Consider the following 22,038-nt stretch of genomic DNA (forward strand, 5'->3'; position numbering starts at 1 on the left):
CTTTTTGGTTGAAAGGAGGCGACAGGGAGCATGAGACACAGTTCCAACTGTCCTTTGTGCTGATCACCCCTCCCAGTTGCTAGGCAACGTGAATAATAAACATAGGAAATCCCATCATGCTTTGCACAGCATCAAGGAAAAAAAGCCCAGGCAGTTTTCTTTGATGGGTGGAGCTTAGCTAAAAATGCAGCTAAAAATGATGCTTTGGTAAGAAAAACAAAGTTCTGATGCTGTGAAACGGTTAAAGAAACACCAAGCCTTTTCAGTTCTGCTGAGTAGATTTTTAGTCCGGAGTTCACTTTAACATCGCACTGTGAACGGCCCATAGGATTAGCATTGCAGTGCGGTAAGCTGCGTTATAAGACTTTATAACGTGCAACCATACACAATCTGTTCCTAGTATTCAAAATCTGTTGGCTCTCGTACTACATGGCAGTGGTAATATTGGCCAGTCATCTGCAGATTACAATTGGATGTGTGTACGAAGCATACTTTTAGCCATAGGTCCTGAACAAGCATGCACCAGATGAGGGGTTTCTTGCATGCTTGTTTCAGGTGTGTGAGAAATTATCCATCACATCTCATAGTGAAAGATGCGGTGTGGATGTCTGTAGTCGGGGCTGTGGAATAGTCCTGTGACACATGACTGGTTGGTCAGTAAAGACGATAGAGGATGGACTGAATGCTGACGTATTATATATTACATATAACTGTGTATTGCGTAGTCTGGGTGGATTGAGGGTTAAAGTCCTGAGCAGGAAGGAGAGCAGGAGGCGGGATCAGGTGTGATATTTACAGGTGAAGAACGTGCGGAAAAGTGTAACGTCCGTGAGACAAGTTCCTGAAGCTTGCTGCGCTCCGCTGGCACAATGCAGGGCGTGGACCCGTCACGAGACAACATCTACTTCACCTGCAGATATGTGAGACTTACTACAGATCTTTCCAGAAGATTATGGGGGGATGGGTGCCTATCCTGTATCGTAATGGTGGCTGCATCCTGATTCAATGATTAAAACAGCAGTCAGACTGGTTACATCCTTTACTGTAAAGGTAGACTGTGGATTCTTTACTGTAAAAGTGCTCAGTCGAATTCTTTACTGTAAGAGCTGTTAGCATGTGCAGATATCTTTCTGTGAAGGTTTCATCTATGTTATATCCAAAGAAAACTTGACTTCACGTGGATACTCTTTCGTGTTAAAAAAATGTTTTGTTGCTCCTACAGAGACCTCTAATAAGGCTGAGTAGGTCCCCAGGTGTTTTATATACACAGTATTACAATGGCAAGGAATCTACTGTACTCCGCCTTATTAGAATAGATGAAGCAGCTCAGTGGGAACAACAAAATGTCTGCCAGAGCAGAAAAAAGCCATAGCTACCTTATTTTTTTGTTTTTTTTAAAGAGGAACTCCACTGAAAATAATGTAATAAAAAAGTGCTTCATTTTTACAATAATTATGTATAAATGATTTAGTCAATATTTTCTCATTGTAAAATCTTTCCTCTCCCTGATTTACATTGTGACATTTACCACATGACATTTTACTGCTGGCAGGTGATGTAGCTGCTGCTTGCTTTTTTGGCAGTTGGAAACAGCTATTTCCCACGATGCAGCAAGGTTCCCAGACAGGAAACTGCCAGGACCACCACAGTCCTCAGAGTTTCTTGTGGGAGGGGTTTCACCACAATATTAGGCATACAGAGTCACCTGATTATCCATTTGTGAAAAGGAAAAAGATTTCTCATGTAAAAGGGGGTATCAGCTACTGATTGGGATGAAGTTCAATTCTTGGTCACAGTTTCTCTTTAAGCCCCTGTCTGTAGTCAGAATGTATATTATCCACTATAAAGTAGGTTACCACATTGTATGGGTAGATTGACTGCAGATTCTCTGTAGTAAAAGGAGTTAGACGTGGAATTCTTTGCTGTAAAAGCAAAAAGACTCCAATTATAGTAACCATATTTACGCTCTCATGTCTTTACTATAATTGGATAATTATATAAGGAGACCATGGACTGTTAGGTGTTTGCTGTGAGCTTAATTAGACTATTCCTTTTTTATTCATGATTTTACTATAAAGGTAATCAAATGATTGCTTCTTCACTGTATGAGGAGTCAGTTTGCCACTAATACCATACTTTAGTTACTATCGGTATAGCCAGTTCATTACAACATTACTAAAAAGGTGGTTAGGTTGTGGAGTGTTTACAGTAAAGAGTGAGGCTGTGGATTCTTTCCTGTAAAGGTAGAAAGATTTTTTTTCCCCTTAATTTCATCTTCTCGATAAATATTATTAGGATTCATAAAAACAGGCTGAAACAGTTAAATAGTCACATATTTATTAAAATAAAAACCGACATGAAAAACTTTTTATTAAACATTTTACACATAAGTTTTATCACAGGAGATATCATTTGACCCCTCCCAAAAATATAATCATGAGTCATATAAATATTATAAAATAATTCTCTGAATATCAGGAAGTTCCAGTCCAATAAGAGTTAAGAGGTACGAGGCGTGAGAGAGGCGGAGTGTGAAAAATGAGCGTTTTGCGCACGGATGTATGATCGCTGATGGGGTGAGCTTACAGGGCTGTACACATGCTAGATAGATGTTGCCCAATGGGGATTGAGATCCAGTCCCTCCAGTGATATCGCTGGGCCAGGACTGTAGATAAGTGTAGTTGTCCTGTGGGCTAATGATGTGTTCTGTTGCAATGCGGAGGGGTTGGCGATGGAACAGCGCAGATGTGATGTCACATTGGGGGCGTGAGGGCTCAGCCAACTTTAATCTGTCATGTGTACATGCCTTGCCAATGGGCCAATTTCGGCACCAGTCACTGATGTAAACGTCTCCCTGGATAAACGTTTTAGGGTCCATTCACGCTGGGGATCACAAAATGCCAGAGTAATCGCTAATGTTGTGAAGCAGGGAATTTTTTGCTATTAATACGAATTCTATATTGTGCGCTTTTTCACAATTATTGAGCAATCAGGATGTGTTTGTGCCTTTAGAGGAAAGGCCTATTTTCCTTCCCTCTTTTCTTTTCCTATTTCTTGTGCGTGGATTTTCTGCCATGTAATATTCAAAAAGCTCACTTTGACCAGGATACGAAAATTAGGCAGAAAATACGGCTGCCTGATCTACAACTTAGATAGAACCCACTCACAGCATTAAAAAGTTAATTAAAAAAAAAAAAAAAAAAGTTTACATTTGATGGTAAAAAAAAAAGGTCTTGTCCTCGGATCACTGACATGTGACAATGCCAGCTAGAAATAATTGCTTTCTGCACTGGTTGATTGGAAGGTATCTGAAGCCTAACTTTTTCTGCTCAATCTAGCCTGCTGCTTCTGCTTAGTCACACTTATAGCACAAGTGGAGCCGGAGATTTGTGCTCAGTCTCCTCCTCCTCCTGCTTTGAACCGTGACAGGATGATTTGTGCATCAGCAGAAGCAGCAGGCTAGACTGAGCAGAGAAATACACTTTTTACACAAATTTGCAACCTCTAATCATTTTAATAACCCAATATGAAAAAACAGTATTGATAATAATTGACCTGATACATTATACTGTATAAAGTGATTTAACTGTGAATGCGTAGACTTTTTTTTAACCAGTATGGTATACGTGCTGTTGCTATGGGGAAGGGAGGAGGGACAATGGAGTGCCACACAAGGGAGCAACTTCTGGTGGGCGGGTAAGGAGGGGAACAATGGGAATGTGTAATGCTGGGTACACGCAATACCTTTTTCCCGCTCGATTTTGCATCCGATCGTTTTTTTCCACCCGTTTTTCTTATCTTTTTCCAATTACTTCTCTGAGAAATCGACACAAAAAACGATCGGAAGGAATTTCGGACATGTCGGAAATTATCTATCAAACCCATCTATGGAGCGGAAAAATGTATGGTGTATTCCAAGCTTTAAGCTGTCCTTGTCGCTTAAAGAGCCCCTAGGTAGTAATCAATCGGTGTAAAAAAAAAAAGGTTAAAATGTATATCTTTGAATTTTAACCCCGATGATAGGATCATTCAAAAATTATAATTATTTTGTATTGTTGCAAAGCCATGAGACTGCTGTAATGTTCCATGTCCAGGCGCCTGCACATTTCTGTGAATATGTGGGGCAGTAACAGAGATTGGGCATTCATTTTTTACCTGAGGCATTCATGTGGTAACTGGGGTTAGCCCATTTTTTTGTACAAATATCTCAACACCAAAAGCTTCCAGTGCCACAATGGCAGCACTGGTGATCAGTGTGCCACGCAGTAGGTATGCGTTTCGGGGATATCCCTGGATCTGTGTGTTTGGTGTACCCCAGCGAGGCATTTGCTGGGATATTTCTGGCAGTTGAGTGTGGGCCTTCTCCTCTCAGCTCTTGGCGTACCAGTGCTTAGTCTAATAGTAACGTCTCCAGTCACAGCTTGCATTGAGTCCTGCTGAGTGAGTTTCAGTCTATGGCTCTCTCATATCTCATCGGACCGCACTGTCTTTGACTGTTCCTTCCCAGAAGAGTCACCTGGGTCCAGCACTGGTATCATCTTGTGTCTGAGGAACATCTGGTGGTCCAGGGGGGCTCCCTCCTGTAACTCTGGCCTCTCCAGGGGTATCCCCAGACCGTGTACCTTCGTCTCTCTGGCCTGTTGCTCAGGGAGTCCCGGGGGTCCATAACCCCCATCTGCAGGTTCCTGGGCCTGGTCTTCTAGCAGGGGGTCAGGTGTGGGACTGGCGTTTGGCACCGGAGGGTCCGTGGCCTCAGAGAAGCCCTCTTTATTCAGAATGTTTCTGGAGATGACTGAAAAACATAGAAAGGTTACAGCCCATAACGCTTCTGGCAATTTTGCAAAAAAATAAATAAAAATACAGACATGCAATGCACAAAAACTTTATCTTTGCTAATTAATGCAAACTTACTATCATGAACCTTAAGAAAAGGAAGGCTGAACTAGATTTAAAATTACATCGGGGTGTAAAGGTACCCATACACTACAACGATTTCCCGTCAAAATACAGCAGATTTGATCACGGTGATCGAATTTGCTGTGAAATTGTTAGCGCAAATGTTGACCGATCGACCGATTTCCACCCGAAATCGATTCAGTCGATCTGTCTAGGCGGAAAATTTAGCTCGATCGCCGGCGGGGTGGGAGCACATCGTTAGCTGAGCTTGATTCGGCGATGACTGACGCAGCAATAATATCACCTGTCCCCGGGTCCATGCTGTCACTTTTTCCGGTGTTGTGTCTGATTACGCTGCCTGTGGATTTGCGCTGCCCCGCATGCGCAGTAGGAGACAGTGCGGCCACAGTTCCTATTTAATTATGCTGCTGATGGTAAAATACTATATATCTCTGCTTCTTCATATCCTACACTCCCCACATTTTCAAGGTAGGGAGAGAACCCCCAGAACGACCTCTATGCCAAATTGCAGCCCCCGAGACCCGCTGGTTCCCGAGATAGATTTCTCTAATCTATCTCCTGAACCAGCGGGTCTCGGAGGCTGCAATTTGGCATAGAGGTAGTTCGGGGGGGGGTCCCCACCCTAGCCTAAAAATTTGGGGAGTGTAAGAGGTGTGGGAGCGGAGATATTTAGTATTTTACCTCCAGCAGCATCATTAACTTCACACTGAGCATGCGTGCTACTCAGTGTGGAAGGGAGCTTCCGGGCAGCGCAATCAGACATTACACCGGCATCTTCTCCTTCTCCCTCCTCACTTCCTGTCCCGTCCTGTGAGAAGGTGAAGTTCAAACAGTAGAGCGCCCTCTACTGTTTGAACTTCCGCTTGTCACAGGACAAGAGTCTCAAGACAGAAAGTGAGGAGGAGACGGAGGAGCACTCTGGAAGAAGGGACAGCATAGACCCAGGTGATGTATTGCTGCTGGACGGGGAGCAGGGGGCGACGAGGCAGTGGCAGTTCCACAGGTTGTGAATCGATTTCAAGCTGAAATCGATTCAAAATCTGTGTGCAGTGTATGGGCAGCCATTAGATACCTCTCTGATCAGATTCGATGAGAGTGGGATCTATCTGTTGGTTGCTCTGGTGGCAATCGACCAGTGTATGGCAGCCTTTAGAGGAGTACCAAAGAGGATTACATAGACTAAACAATGTGCATAGGTTAAATGAAGGCTTACCTCCTGAGAGAGTAAACCACTGAAATAAGTGAAATGTTCTTTATTTGAGCACTAAAAGCGTTTCTAGGGTTGCAGCATGCTTCATCAGATTCATAAGTGTCTTTGCAGAGAAAGTCCATCACTAGGAGCGCCTGCCTCAGACTTTCTTTTCTTCGCACAGATACTTCGTGAACCTGATGAAGCGGGCTGTGACCCATGAAACGAGTTGTTTAGTGCTCAAAGAACATACCGTAATTTTCAGTGGTTTACTGTCTCAGGTAAGCCTTCATTTAACCCCTTTGGGACCGGCTGCCTACCCCCCCCCCTTAAGGACCAGGCATTTTACATGCGGGGGGGGGGGGGGGGGGGGTTGGGGGGGGGGGGTCAGGCAGCCGGATCCCTGCTGGGGTTTACTGGGCTGTGTGTCCCTCCTTTTACCAGATGCCCCCTCCCAGGTTCCAGCGATGAGCAGCTGTGGACACCTCCGCTCTCTCTTGCTTCCCCGCTGTACTGACGCTAAGTTTCAGGTCGCGGCTTGACGACGTCATCAAGCCGGGACCCGGCACTTAGCTTCAATACAGCAGGGATGCCGGCCAGAGCGTAGGGGAGCGCCGATCATCGAGGGAACGGCAGGGAGGTGAGTGGATCCTCAACCCCCCCCCCCATCGCCGCAGCTCTGTAAGTGATCACTATGATCCGCCGGCAATCATAGTTATCACGTGATCAGAAGCCATACGCGATGGCTTCTGATCACTGAGGGGAGATGTCAGCTGTCATATGAACTGTCGCGAAAATCTTAAAATTTAAAACACATACAAATAAGAAATCCATTTCTCTCAGAGTAAAATGAGCCATAAATTACTTTTCTCCTATGTTGCTGTCACTTACAGTAGGTAGTAGAAATCTGACATTACTTCTCATACCCCCCGTATGAGAAGTAATGTCAGATTTCTCAGGGTTTTTTTAATTTTTAAAAGTACTTCGTGAATGGCAGCTTCCCCGTCCTACTGCCAAAATAGTGTGCAGTGAGCAGGAAAGCATTTTTGTATAAATCTTTTTCAGGGAATGTCTTTATAAAGAACTAACTGATGACCCGGCGTTGCCCGGGTATGTATTGGCTGGTGTTAGCTCCGGCCACTTTTTCTAACCCTAACACACAAACACTCAATGACCAAGTTTGTGAGCTTTGTGGTCTTTGGCATCAATAATTTGTATATTCCCATAGAAATTAAACAAATCAGATTGGCTGTTTGTGGCTCCGCCCCTCTTTAGCATTTGAACCTCAGTCACCCAATGACCAACTGTAGCAGGTTTGAGGCATCTGCTATTAATAGTGTAAAAATGGCAGCAATTTAAATAATCCCCATGAAAATCAACAGGTGAATTTTGATTGGCTATTATAGGCTCCACCCACTTCCCTGAATACTAATCTCAGTCACCCAGTGAACATCTGGGTGAAGTTTGAGAACCCTGCCATTAACAGTGTAAGAATGGCTGCAGTTTATATTTTCCCAGTGAAATTTGTTTTTGGCTCCACCCACTTTTTGTAAGCTAGACACACAATCACTCAATGACCAAGTTTGTGAGCTTTGGGGTCCTTGTCATCAATAATTTGTATTTTCTCAGTGAAATGAAACAAATCTGATTGGCTGCTTGTGGCTCGGCCCCCTTTTCTGAATTTTAACCCTTGTGACCCATTCACCAACTGTGCAAAGTTTGAGAACTCTGTCATTAACAGTGTACGAATGACTGCAGTTTACATTTTCCCAGGGAAATCCGTTTTTTTTCTCCACCCAGTTTTTGTAACCTTGACACAGTGTCACTCAATGACCGAGGTTTTGAGATATCGGGTTCCTGGCATCAAAATTGTGTAAATGGAAGCAGTTTATCTAGCAAAGAAATCTGATTGGCTGTTTGTGGCTCCGCCCCTTTAGTAAATTTGAACCCCAGTCACTTAATGACCTGACCAACTATAGCAGGTTTGAAGCCTCTGCCATTAACAGTGTAAGAATGGCAGCAGTTTCAATATTCCCCTGGAAAATCAATAGGTGAATTTTGATTGGCTGTTGTAGGCTCCACCCACTTTTCTGAATATTAATCCCAGTCACCTAGTGACCAACTGTGTCAAGTTTTAGAACCCTGCCATTAACAGTGTAAGAATGGCTGCAGTTTATATTTTCCCATGTAAAAAAACAGTTGTTTTTTGCTCCGCCAACTATTTCTAACCTTGACATACAGTCACTCAATGACCAAGTTTATGAGCTTTGGGGTCCTTGGCATCAATAAATTGAATTTTCCCACTGAAATTAAACAAATCTGATTGACTGTTTGTGGCTCGCCCCCTTTTCAGAATTTAAACCCCAATCTCCCAGTGACTGACCTCTGCCATTAAGAGTGTAAGAAGGGCAGCAATGTAAATATTTTCCCTTGAAAATCAATAGGTGAATTTTGATTGGCTGTTGTAGGCTCCACCCACATTCTTGAATATTAATCCCAGTCACCCAGTGGCTATCTGTGTCAAGTTTGGGAAGAATGGTTGCAGTTTATATTTTCCCATGTAAAACATTTAGTTGTTGGCGCCGCCCACTTTTTATAACCTTGATATACAGTCACTCACTTACCAAGTTTATGAGCTTTGGGTCCTTGGTATCAATCATTTGTATATTCCCAATGAAATTAACCAAATCTGATTGGCTGTTTGTGGCTCTGCCTCTTTTTAAAATAAACCCCAGCTGCAGTTTATATTTTCCCAGGGAAATTTGGTTTGGTTCTGCCCACTTTTTGTAACCTCGATACACAGTCACTCAATGAGCAAGTTTGTGAGCTTTCATGTTCCTGGCATCAAACGTGTGTCTGGAAGCAGTTTATCCACCAAGGAAATCTGATTGGCTGCTTTTGGCCCTACCCCTTTAGTGAATTTGGGCCCCAGTCACCCAATGACCGACTGTAGCAAGTTTGAAGCCTCTGCCATTAAAGGGAACCAGAGAGGAACGTAAAAAAAAAAAAAGAAAAAGCTTTAAAGCCGCATCTACACACGTAGATGCGGCCGCGTTGCTCCTTATCAATCGAGCCGCTGATGCGATTGATAAGATCCAACAGGACGGATCTTGTTTCCGCCGATTCCCTGCTCGCTCGCCGCGAGGGGACAATGGCAGGGAATCGAGCGGAAGATAAGCCGCGCCGGTGGGGACGAGCGGGGAATTGAATGCGGCGCGCGAGCGGGCACGCGGCGGGCACGCGCGGGTACGCGGAAGAGGCGATCCGGCAGCTAATCGAGCCGCCGGATCGCAGCCTCATCTACGCGTGTAGATGAGGCTTAATACATACTTGGGGCTTCTTCCAGCCCCATAAGCCTGGATCGCTCCCACGCCACCATCGTCCGCTTCCTGGATCGGCGGTACCGGATCCCGTCACTTCCGGCGGACGCGGCCAATTGTCCGCATCACAGGGGCTCCCTCCATACCCGTACGCATGTGGCTGCACAGTAAGCAGCCTCACGCGTACGTATATGTACTGACTGGCGGCCGTGACGGGACCCGGTACCGGCGGATCCAGGCAGCAAAGGACGGCGGCGTGGGAGCGATCCGTGCGTATGGGGCTGGAGGAAGCCCCAGGTATGTATAGAATCTTTTTCCTGGGGCCTCTGGTTTCCTTTAACAGTGTAAGAATGGCTGAAATTTGATTTGCTGTTTTATGAAACCTCTTCCTAATGTAATGCTCTTCCCAATGTAATGCTATGGGTTTTTTTTTTTTTTTTTACAAAACCTCATTGCTCCAGTGTGCACAGACACATAGGATAACATTAGCAGCAGATTTAAAAACTCAAAACGCTCAGAAAAACTCCTCTGGTGTGCACCAGGCCTTTGTGACAGCAACATATGAGAAAAGTCATTTATGGCTTTTTTTACCCTGGAAGAAACGTACTTCTTATTTGTATGTGTTTTAAATTTGAAGATTTTTGCGACAGATCCTCTTTAATCTCCCCTCTCCTGTGCGCACGATCGCGTCTGGACGGTTCGTTATCGTGGAAGCTGAATCTACGTCCAGTCAGGGCAGCAGCAACACCTGCTGGACGTAGATTCAAACTACGTCGGTCCCCAAAAGGTTAACCTATACACATTGACAAGCTATTGTAGGAAACCTTTGGGTAGTCTGCGAGCAGCAACGGGGGACTGTAGGATGCCATGGATCCAGAGGCTTCCCTCCTAGGTAAGTACTGTATTACCTTTTTGACCAGAGCTTCGGCTCGGGTGCACTTTAAGTCTGTGCAAAGCAGAGATTAAATGTATTGCATCCCACTTCACACTTACTGCAGTGACAGATTCATTCCACAGAGGAGAATGATTGTATGCATCCATAGGGATGCTGGCTCTGCATATACACAATGGGGAGTGATCAATCCAATGTCAATACCAGCTTTATATCCTGTATAAAGCAGGATTTTTGTGTATGAGGCACTCAGAGAGGAAGCAGGAAATTTGGGCGCATGAGGCAGGTGGACAAAAAGGGCGCCGCCATTCACTCCCATAATAAATATCGTTTAATGGGCGCCCAACAGGAAAAAAGGGCGCCGGAGAAAAATAACGTTTTAAAAGCGGTGCCCGGAGACTTTTAATGTTTTATAACTGCTTCTCATGATTACACATTATTTAATGATTTATAATTTTTGAAACATTATTTTTAAACGAAAAACAGTACAATATTTTTTTAAAACGTTATTAATGCTTATCACATAGGTCTTAGGTTTAGGCATCACCAGGAGGGTCTTAGGGTTAGGCACCACCAGGAGGGTCCTAGGCATCACCAGGAGGGTCTTAGGTTTAGGCACCACCAGGGGGGTCTTAGGGTTAGGCACCACCAGGGGGGTCTTAGGTTTAGGCACCACCAGGGGGGTCTTAGGGTTAGGCACCACCAGGGGGGTCTTAGGGTTAGGCACCACCAGGGGGGTCTTAGGTTTAGGCACCACCAGGGGGGTCTTAGGGTTAGGCACCACCAGGGGGGTCTAGGGGTTAGGGATAGGTACAGGGAGGGTTCTGTGTGACAGTAGGGTTAGGTATAGCTTTAGTAACATTCTTATTAATGTTTTATAAAACGTTATTATAAATTTCACTTTTTAAACAGGGAAGATTAATGTTTTTTTCAATTGCCGATTTCATACACATTATTTAATGATTTATAACTTTATAAAACATTATTTTTAAACGAAATATAGCACAATTTTTTTTAAACGTTATTCATGCTTATTGTTTAAAACCCTGCGCCCTTTTTTCTCGGTGCCCTTTTTTAACGTACGCCTCAGAAAAGATGCAGGTAGGTATTTGCATTAAAACAGGGGAAATGGAGCGAGCACTTACCTCCAGTGGGTGTGTATACAGCCCCCTCATTCAGGTTGGGTCCAGAGCGCAGCGGGTAATAGGTGGGGTAGATGAGAAGTGCCAGAGAGAATATGAGGATCTGCAATAGAGCGTCAGTTCTGTGACAAAGATATGTGGTAAGGGCAGGGAGATAAGGGGGATTACAGAGGACATACCAGGACGCAGGTGCCCGTCTGAGCTGCCTTGTTGGACGTTTGCTTGATGAGGGTCTGGAGTTTGCGGAGCTGGGTGATGAGAGATCTGTATCGGGACAATAATTCTGTTATTACCAGTAATAATGCACCAGGCAGATATGGATTCATGCTTTTCACACACTGATGGCAAATTACCTCAGCACACATGGCAGCCATTGTCACTTCTTCACACACATGGCAGCCATATTGCCTCTACTTCACACACATGGCAGCCATATTGCCTCTACTTCACACACATGGCAGCCATATTGCCTCTACTTCACACACATGGCAGCCATATTGCCTCTACTTCACACACATGGCAGCCATATTGCCTCTACGTCACACACATGGCAGCCATATTGCCTCTACGTCACACACATGGCAGCCATATTGCCTCTACGTCACACACATGGCAGCCATATTACCTCTACTTCACACACATGGCAGCCATATTACCTCTACTTCACACACATGGCAGCCATATTGCCTCTACTTCACACACATGGCAGCCATATTGCCTCTACTTCACACACATGGCAGCCATATTGCCTCTACGTCACACACATGGCAGCCATATTGCCTCTACTTCACAAACATGGCAGCCATATTGCCTCTACTTCACACACATGGCAGCCATATTACCTCTACTTCACACACATGGCAGCCATATTGCCTCTACTTCACACACATGGCAGCCATATTGCCTCTACTTCACACACATGGCAGTAGAGTGACCAGACGCCCGAATTGCCCGGGACGCGTCCCAGATTCAGGGTCCGCTGTCCCAGGCTTCATGAGGTCCCGGCATAGCCGGCCTTTGATATGAGCGACTGGAGCGGTCGCTCAGGGCGCCGGCTTCCAAGGGGGGCACCTATAGCTGGCTAACTATACTGAGAGCACCTACACCTGACTTCCTATATTGGGGGCACCTATAGCTGGCTACCTATACTAAGGGAGTGCATCTACTCCTGGCTACTTATACTGAAGGCACCAACACCTAGCTACCTATACTGGAGTCACCTAAGCCTAGCTACCTATGGGGGGAGACCTACAATTGACGTTTTTTTTTGGGGGGGGGGGGCGCTGGAGCAATAACGTGTTGTGCTAATTGTCGGTGCTGTGCTATCATTCCAAATTGGCTAACTGTCCCACTGATTGTTTTAATTAATATTCCTGAAAGGTTTTAGCCTTTTCATTTTTTAAGTTTATTCAGGATAATGCACTCTTTCCATCCATTTTGTGGTTATTAATATATTTTTTTTCTATTATACATATGTGATGCGTCACAGAGATCTGAGCTTGCACGAAGCAGATGAAGGGGAGGGAGGGCGCACAAAAATCAGATTTCGCTCAGGGCGCTGTGAAACCTAAGGCCGGCCCTGGGTCCCGGGAAGCGTCCCGCATTCAGCAGCGGGACCTCCCGGCCTAGGGACTCTGGCCACTCTATCTTCATGAACTGGCAGCGACGCCGTGCCAGTTCATTGCCCGCAGTCCCGCTCCAGCCTCCTTAGTCTTCCGGTGTTCCGACACTGGCAGGCGAGCAGGGACCACGGCAAGATGGCTGCCGAAGCCCTGTACTGGAGACTATTTGTGTCTCCAGTACAGGGCTTCAGGCGCCATCTTGCCGTAGCCCTGTCAGCGCGGGAGACAAGAGCAGGAGGGATGTGGTCCCGGGAGCAGTGCGCCAGAGGCCGGAGACTTCTGCTAGGTCAGTAAATGCTTTCTTTTCCAGGTGAAATGTGCTCTCATTGCGTTAATTTTCTGGTGAAATGTTTGCCCGCATTGCGTTAATTTTCTGGTGAAATGTTTGCCCGCATTGCATTTATTTTCTGGTGAAATGTTTGCCCGCATTGCGTTTATATTGTACTGACATGTTTGCCCGCATTGCGTTTATTTTGTACTGACCTGTTTGCCCGCATTGCGTTTATTTTGTACTGACATGTTGCCCGCATTGCGTTTATTTTGTACTGACATGTTTGCCCGCATTGCGTTTATTTTGTACTGACATGTTTGCCCGCATTGCGTTTATTTTGTACTGACATGTTGTCCGCATTGCGTTTATTTTGTACTGACATGTTTGCCCGCATTGCGTTTATTTTGTGCTGACATGTTGCCCATTGCGTTTATTTTCTGGTGTCCGGGGTAACTGTTACTGCATTTATTATTTAATGGTCATAGATGGCTATGTTTGCTGCTTTGTGGTTACGGTATACTATTAGCATCACACAGTTTCTGCACACCCATGATGCAAAGTCTCGTTTGACCACATCATGGCGTAAACACTGCTTTCTTATGCCTCGCTGTTACATCATTACGTTAGCTCCGCCCATACAATGTCATGGCCATGCCCATTTATCGGCGCGCTGCGCGTGCCACAACCCCCCACCCCCAGTCTTCATCACTGCGCGCTTCTCAGTCCCCCCACTTTTCGCAGCGGCGCACACCCCCCGCCCCCCCCCCGCCCCAGGTTGGACCCACAAAAATCTGGTCACTCTAATGGCAGCCATATTGTCACTTCTTCACGCACATTGCAGCCATATTGTATCTATTTCACAAACATGGCAGCCATATTGCCTCTACTTTACAGACCTGGCAGCCATACTGCTTCTATTTCACACACATGGAAGCAAACTGCCTCTACTTCACAGACATGGCAGCCATATTACTTCTACTTCACAGACATGGCAGCCATATTGCTTCTTCTTCACAGCCATATTACTTCTACTTCACACACGGCAGCCATATTGCCTCTACTTCACAGACATGGCAGCCATATTTCCTCATCTTCACAAACATGGCAGCCACATTGCTTCTGCTTCACACACATGGCAGCCATATTGCCAATACTTCACACAATGTTGTAACTTGCTTACATACATGGCAGTAACAATACTTTTACTTGACACACGACCGCCATGGCAGACATGTTTCATCCATCCACCCCGCATGCATGGCAGCCATGCTTCCTCCACTCTGTATGCATGGCAGCCATATTTACTCCCATCCACATACATGGCAGCCATATTTCCTCCCATTACTTTCATTACTCTACACACCATAGCTATGACTCTTCCACTCCACGCAAGACAGCCATGTGGAAGCAGGAAACTTCGGCGCCCACTAGTGGCAGAAGTTTAAGTGCTGCCATAGGGGCCCACTGAATTAATAGTAAGCAGGGGAAATGTGGTTGCCTGTGGTGCCTGAGAAATATTGGGAGTCGGGGCTGCAGATCCTGACTCCCGGTAGTAATCGGGCGCTGTGGGCACCCAAAATTCCCCTGCTTATCTGTAAGTCAATGGGACCCAATAGCGTTGCCTGAAAATTATCGTGGTTGTGGGTTCTATTTGTGGTGGGGGCATTAAGGTTAGCTGGGGAGGGAGGGGTGGTTCAGTTTAGGTGTCAGGGTGGGTGGTTAAGGTAAGGCTTCTGGGACTGGTTTAGGCATCGGTAGTGTGAGAATAGGCTTAGGGTTAGCAGTAGTAAAATATCGGTATTTTATACTGGTATTTTAATAATGTTTTTTCCACTTTAATAGTAGAATTTCTGTAAATTTATGGATATTCTACTGTTGGCTTTTCTGGGCTCTCAATTTTGCAAGCTCCCTTTTTTGACGTATAGCAGCCATATTGCCTTCACTTCACACACCACAGCATATTACCTCCACACCACCTGCATGGGCAGCCATGTTTCTTATACCTTACACACCAGGCAACCATATTGCCTCCACTTCACACATGCAGCAACCATATTACTTCCTTGTCACCCACGTGGCAGCCATGTTTCTTACACACACCAGGCAACCATATTGCCTCCACTTCACATGTGCAGCAGCCATATTGCTCCCATGCCACCTATGTGGCTGCCATCTTGTCTCTGCTCCCCATTGGTGCGTGCTCCTGTGGCCAGGCTATACTCACATATTGTGCTTCTCTAGTTCCAGAACCTTTTTGTGAAGTTCTTGATTCTGGGCGGAGCACGCAGCCACCCTGCAAGTTCCAAAACACTCGTTACTCCACAATGCTGGCTGTAATCCTGATATCCCCTGTCCTGCCCGTATACCACATACCTGCTCTCCAGCCCATCTATATACTCCTTCTTCCGCCTGCGGCTGTCCTGTGCCGACTGCTTATTCCGGATCTTTCTACGCACTTTCTTCAGGATCCGCTCCTCGGCCTGCTAGGGGGAAAAACTCATTACAAGAAATCAATAGATAATAAAATGGAAGAATTTGCAGACAAGAATTGGAAGAAAGAAGTACTTAAAGTGCTTAACCACTTGAGGTCCGCGGTCTTAAACCCCCCTAGTGACCAGGCCATTTTTTACTAATTGGGCCACTGCAGCTTTAGGCCGCGCTGCAGGGCCGAACCTCTCAGCATACAAGTGATTCCCCCCACCCTTCTTTTCTGCCCACCAACAGCTTTCTGTTGGTGGGCTGTGATGGCTCCCAGGATATTTTTTTTTCTTTTAATAAATATATATAATTTTTTTTTTTTTTAAATAAAAAAAGCTATTTTTTGTATAATTGTTATACCCCTCCCTCCCTCTGCCAGCCTATGACAGCAGATCCCTCCCATCTCCTAATGGGGGGCAGCCTAGTCACACGTCTGTCCCCAGTACAGCGCTGCCTTAGATCGCAGCCCTGTACAGTGTTATTAGCCGGCGCCATCTAACAGTCTCCCAGCGGTGATCGCCACTTGGAGGCTGATGACGGAGCGGAGCCCCTAGGACTTCACGCCAATCGGTGTGGAGTGCTCCTGGGGCTGCCGCCGCGTTCACGCCAATCGGTGTGGAGCAGTCGTCAAGCAATTAAAGCAAACCTGAACCGAAAATAACCTTGTGATATAATGAATTGTATGTGTAGTGCAGCTAAGAAATAGAACGTTAGTTGCAAAGAAAAGAGTCTCATGTTGTTTTCCAGTACAGGAAGAATTAAAAAAAAACTTCAGTTGTTTTCTATGCAAAAAAGCTTCTCTGAGCTCTTGGACCCACTGGGCCGAATACAGTCCTATTTTCTGAAGCACATAAACATCAAAGAGACAGTGAGAGACGGCTTGAGTTAAGGTTGTATGGCAGGAAAGTTCAAAGGATTATTATTTCTGCTCTGTTTTATAGTCTAAAAGTCAGAGTGTGGTTTTAAAACTGCGAGTGTGATAGAATGATGTAATGTAGACTTTTCTTTGCTACTAATGTTCTATTCCTTATCCATACTATACATACAATTCATTATATCATGCTTTTTTTTCACTTCAGGTTAGGTTTGCTTTAATGATAGGTATACACGGGCTTATTACTGTTCTAAATGACACCTAACTCTAACTAACCAATAAGATGTATGCACCAAACCAACATCTCACATCAAAATGACCTGTTTCCATGCATGCCTTGTACAATACCGATGCAAGGGCACAGGCGGTGGCCACTTCCTGCACAACAGCCTGTCTGTGCTATAGGCTGCCAACCTCTTAGACAGATTTAGACTGTGCCTTTCCTCTTGCAGTCGGAATTGTGGGAATGATGGAATCCAGGCATCTGTGCACAGCTAAGCTATTACAGATATTTGTACATCAAATTGACTCTACTGAAGTCAAGGGATCTGCATGACAACCAGGGCTAAATTTACCATAAGGCGCCTGATGATGGAGAGGCTGCTAACTTCCCTCCCCAAGAGCTCCCTCCTTCCCTGTGCAGATTTCAGAGCAGAGTGTAAATGTGAGGGTACTCACCCGGCTCTTGATATTCCACTGATGCAATAGCTCTTCAGTCAGGGGCACCTCTAGCTATTTTATACTGAAGGTACCTCTGGCTACTTAATTCTAAAGGGCACCTGTAGCTGGGGACAGGCAAAAATGGCGCACAGTGCCAATAGTATCAGAATGGCGCTGCAGTAATTAACATAAAACTATATTTATCGTTTTATGTTAAAAAATTTTAAGCAACAAGGATCGGGCTGGAGAGGCAGTGGGCAGTAGGCTGGCAGCGGGGGTTGGGCAGGAGAGGCAGTGGGCAGTAGGCTGGCAGCGGGGGTCAGGCTGGAGAGGCAGTGGGCAGTAGGCTGGCAGCGGGGGTTGGGCAGGAGAGGCAGCGGGCAGTAGGCTGGCAGCGGGGGTCAGGCTGGAGAGGCAGTGGGCAGTAGGCTGGCAGTGGGGGTTGGGCAGGAGAGGCAGTGGGCAGTAGGCTGGCAGCGGGGGTCGGGCTGGAGAGGCAGCGGGGTGGAGGGAGGTTTAGGTAGCATTGGAATACATTACCTTGTCTCGGCCAGCGATCGCTCCTTCACTTCATAGCTTGCAGTTTCCGCATGGTGATTGGCTGGATGAAGGACTCCTGCAAGCTATGAAGTGAAGGAGCGATCGCCGGCCGAGACAAGGTAATGTATTCCAATGCTACCTAGTCCTCTCTCCACCCCGCTGCCTCTCCAGCCTGACCCCCGCTGCCAGCCTACTGCCCGCTGTCTCTCCAGCCCGACCCCCGCTGCCTGACTAGCTCCCTGCACTTTTCAATGGCGCACCGTCCCGCTGTTTTATAAAACGCTATTTACCGTTTTAATGTTTTTACATTAAAACGGTAAATAGCATTTTATGATCAGCAGAACGGTGCGCCATTTTGTGCTCTGCGCCATTTTTAACTGTATGCCCTGTAGCTACCTACACCAGGAAGAGAGAAGTGACAGCTGGGCCAGCCAGCACACTTGTGGTGCAGTTTGTTTGGGGTTTGTAGGTCCATGGAGGGTGGAGTCTAAGGTGCCAGGTCATCTGTACCCATAGGCTCCTGTGATGTAAATCTGTGTCTGATGACAACCGTGCCAGGCAGCAGAGGGGCAGGGATGGCAGCTTCATATTTTTCATTCTAGATATTTCCTATAAGACACAGTTGGGCTTCCGCTGTTCTGTCACAAGCCCACCAGACACTGGCTGAGGGAATCTCTAACACCACCCACTTTACACCAATCAGGTAAGGCCACACCCTCCAGAGCCTATAACCCCTCCCTTACCTCCACCCAGAGCCACGCCCCTGCTCATGCTGGCCTTCTTTATGCCTTTAGCCCAGTCCAGGCCTGTCCTTATCAGTGGTGCATGGGAGATTATAGATGAGGAAGTATGGATCTACATCTGCTAGCAGAGAGACACAGGACTGCGTACCTTAGTAAGGGGCAGATTGTTGGGCAGTGCCACCCCCTCCTGTGACAGCAGCCTCTTCTCCTCATCAGTCAGGTGGAGCTCTGGATACTGCGGGGAGAAGATAATGTCAGTAATCTGCAGAGTTCAGACGGCCACACACTGTGCAACTTGTAAGTAGATAAGAAACTCGATTCAATAAAAGCATCCGATTGAATGTAAATCTGTTAAAAATGAGGGCACTTCAGATCAATATATCAATCGAACATCGATTGGATACTTGTAAGGATAAAGGCAAATATATATATAAACTTCTTATTGTTAAAATAAGAATGAGAGGTAATTTCTTACTTCTCCTGATGACGAAAACACCAGTAGTACCGGAAAAGTATTAATTAAAAACAAAATACCGTATATACTCGGATACAAGTCGACCTCATGTATAAGTCGACCCCAATATTTGACCCTCTTAAACAGGAATTTATTAATTACTCAAATATAAGTCGGTGCAGCAAAGTTAAGGGCTGTGTGGCCCTTCTAGCAGTGTGGCCCCTTTGTCCCCCTGGCTGTGTGGCCCCTCTAGTTGTGTGTCATCTGTGTCCCACTGGCTGTGTGGCCCGTTTCCCCTGGCTGTGTGGCCCCTGTTTCCCCTGGCTGTGTGGCTTCTGCTGTGTGGCCCCTGTTTCCCCTGGCTGTGTGGCCCCTGTTTCCCCTGGCTGTGTGGCTTCTGCTGTGTGGCCCCTGTTTCCCCTGGCTGTGTGGCTTCTGCTGTGTGGCCCCTGTTTCCCCTGGCTGTGTGGCCCCTGTTTCCCCTGGCTGTGTGGCTTCTGTGTCCCCCTGGCTGTGTGGCCTCTGTGTCCGCCTGGCTGTGTGGCTCCTGCTGTGAGGCCCCTGTGTCCCCCTGCCTGTGCAGTCACTGGTGGGCAATAGCTATTCCCCTGTGTCCCCTTCCCAGCAGTGTTAGCAGACAGCTTGCTAAAAAGCCCCCCTCCCTCCCACCACCATGCAAAGAGGCCTCTTCTCTCTACCTCTCCCCCCTCTGTGTGATCACTGAAGCCAGCAATCACTCACTGAGCTATCCCGCGCTGCAAAGCAGACAGTTTACTGAAAATCCCTCTCCCTCCCACCAGCCACAACCACGCAAAGGAGCCTCTTATCTCTATCTCTCCCCCGTGTAATTGCTAAAGTGGAAGCTTCAAACTCACACTAATTCATCCGAGCACAGCTCTCTTCTGCCTGTAGTCACGCTGACTGGGCTGTATGCATAAGCTACAGCTCCCGATGTAATGTGATACATGAAGTCACATGACATCGGGGCTCGTAGCTGTGAGCTGATGCACACACAGCCCAGCCAGCGTGACTACAGGGAGAAGAGCGCTGTGCTCCGATGGATTAGTGAGTGAGAAGCTTCCACTTTAGCGATTACACAGGGGGGAGAAATAGTGACAAGAGGCTCCTTTGCATGGTGGTGGGAGGGAGGGGGATTTTCAATAAACTGTCTGCTTAACATTACAGGAAGGGGGAGAGAAAGAGGTGCCTCCCCATTCCTGGCTATAAGTGGGGAAATTTTGGACTATCTCGAGTATAAGGCGACCCCCCCACTTTTATACTTTGAGTCAGTCCAAAATTTCTCGACTTATAGCCGAGTATATACGGTAGTCAACGCGTTTCATGGGTACTAGCCCGCTACCTCAGATCATCTCCAATCCCAATGAGGTAATTGCACACTGTATGGTCAGCTTTAGAGAAATGGAGGAGGGGAAGAGCACAGACCCTTACCAAGGCGTCTATAGCCAGCAGCTCCTGTGCGGAGTCCCGGATCGGTAGCGACGTGGCCTTGCAGAGTCCGGCGTGCAAAGTTGGCAGCTCATTGACGACACAGCTCTCTGGGATTAGCACAGGAGAATGCCAGTCTTCTGCTGATACACAAGCATACAACTTACATATCAACCATTGTCAGAACAAAGAACTTCAAACCAGTACACCGAGCTCTACACCTATATGCGATTATGACCTTTATTCAATTCACTTTGGCCTCAATTCACTATGCTTATCTCTTGTTGTCACAAGGACCCTCGTGGCTGACCGCACTTAGCCTTCTAAACGGTGCCAGCGCACAGATCGTGCGAACTCTGGTCGCAGTCAATGCGCAGGAACCGTTAAGAATTAGCCGCAGACAACTCAGAAGGAAGCCTGTGAGACACGGGTGATTACCACTTCACCCACTGGTTCAGAGTAAACTGCCACCACCGCGGTTATCATGGGACCGTGGGGCCCACTAACTGACTGACTAATCCTGCAGATAAAACGGTTAAACACACGATATTCTGTCTAGCCAACAACAAACAAACAGTAGCGTATCTTCAGAGACCCGGGATCATTTCTGTGTGTGCTGATAAGCAGGGTAGCGAAACAGTGAATGACTTGGAGGAAGTCTTTTATTCACAGCAATATAAATAATTAATATATACAGACAATTATGAAAATCAACAATTATGAAAACAGTAATAGCCAGTATGAAAAATAAAAGAAGGGAGAAAAATACTTAGTTCTGGAAAGATGTCCTTATTGTGGGAAGAATCATAAAGTCCTTGGTTTCAAAGTCCAGAGTTCAGAGTTCAGACCAGGTGGATGCCAGCATATCCTCAAGCTGGCATCTGATGAGTGCAAGATGGTTCAGTGTGGAGGACTCAGCCCGCCTGCTGGCTCTGTGCTTTTGATGAAGCTGGTTTGGGGGTGTGGCAATGCCAGCCCCCTCTGAGCTACCAGCAAATGACAGTTCATTCCCTCTGAGAGATTTTAGAGCTAAACTTATGAATTGCTGTAACTCCTGAACCATACACGTTACATTTAGGGGGGTAACAGCTTCATACTTGGAGGAAAATACAGATTAATATGATACCTGACATGGCTAGTGCATCAGATCAGGGTCCTGAGTAGATTCATACCTGGGTGGTAGGGGCCCCGGGCCCCTCTCGACTGGTATCAAGAGATCCAGCATGACCCTACGGATCCAATGATACCGCTCTCATAACCACCCTATTTATTGTATTCTGTAAATGGGCAAAAGATTATATTGTACATTCATTTCTTCCTGCTAAGGCCGGAGTCAGCCTGACTGGAGTCCAGCTGTGTCTGCTTCTTGTCTATGAAAAGGCCCTGTTGGCTCCTTCAATTAACATCTGAATGTGAAATCTGCTTAGACAACTTTGAGTTTACACCTCTGGCTTGATCAGCAGTCACAGGGCCAGTCTTCCTGCCAGCTG

The 22,038-nt window shown here is 46.4% G+C and overlaps 1 protein-coding gene across 3 annotated transcripts in view; it reads right to left on the reverse strand.

The window, feature by feature from the left end:
* Nucleotides 1-2,333: 2,333 nt before the first annotated feature.
* CREB3L4 (cAMP responsive element binding protein 3 like 4) overlaps nt 2,334-22,038 on the reverse strand; it is a 61,085-nt gene continuing 41,380 nt past the window's right edge. Inside the window, exons 4-10 of one of the 3 annotated variants that reach the window (XM_068252363.1) lie at nt 20,552-20,691; nt 18,797-18,883; nt 15,727-15,836; nt 15,578-15,646; nt 11,640-11,724; nt 11,464-11,563; nt 2,334-4,792 (exon numbers count right to left, since the gene is read on the reverse strand). In XM_068252363.1, the coding sequence (XP_068108464.1) occupies nt 4,464-4,792; nt 11,464-11,563; nt 11,640-11,724; nt 15,578-15,646; nt 15,727-15,836; nt 18,797-18,883; nt 20,552-20,691 (920 nt within the window). In that variant the 3' untranslated portion in view covers nt 2,334-4,463. The remainder of the gene's footprint in view (nt 4,793-11,463; nt 11,564-11,639; nt 11,725-15,577; nt 15,647-15,726; nt 15,837-18,796; nt 18,884-20,551; nt 20,692-22,038) is intronic. The other 2 variants (XM_068252365.1, XM_068252364.1) reach the window with 2 other exon arrangements.

Source organism: Hyperolius riggenbachi, chromosome 9 (genome assembly GCF_040937935.1).
Source record: "Hyperolius riggenbachi isolate aHypRig1 chromosome 9, aHypRig1.pri, whole genome shotgun sequence".
In the NCBI taxonomy this organism is placed as follows: Eukaryota; Metazoa; Chordata; class Amphibia; order Anura; family Hyperoliidae; genus Hyperolius; species Hyperolius riggenbachi.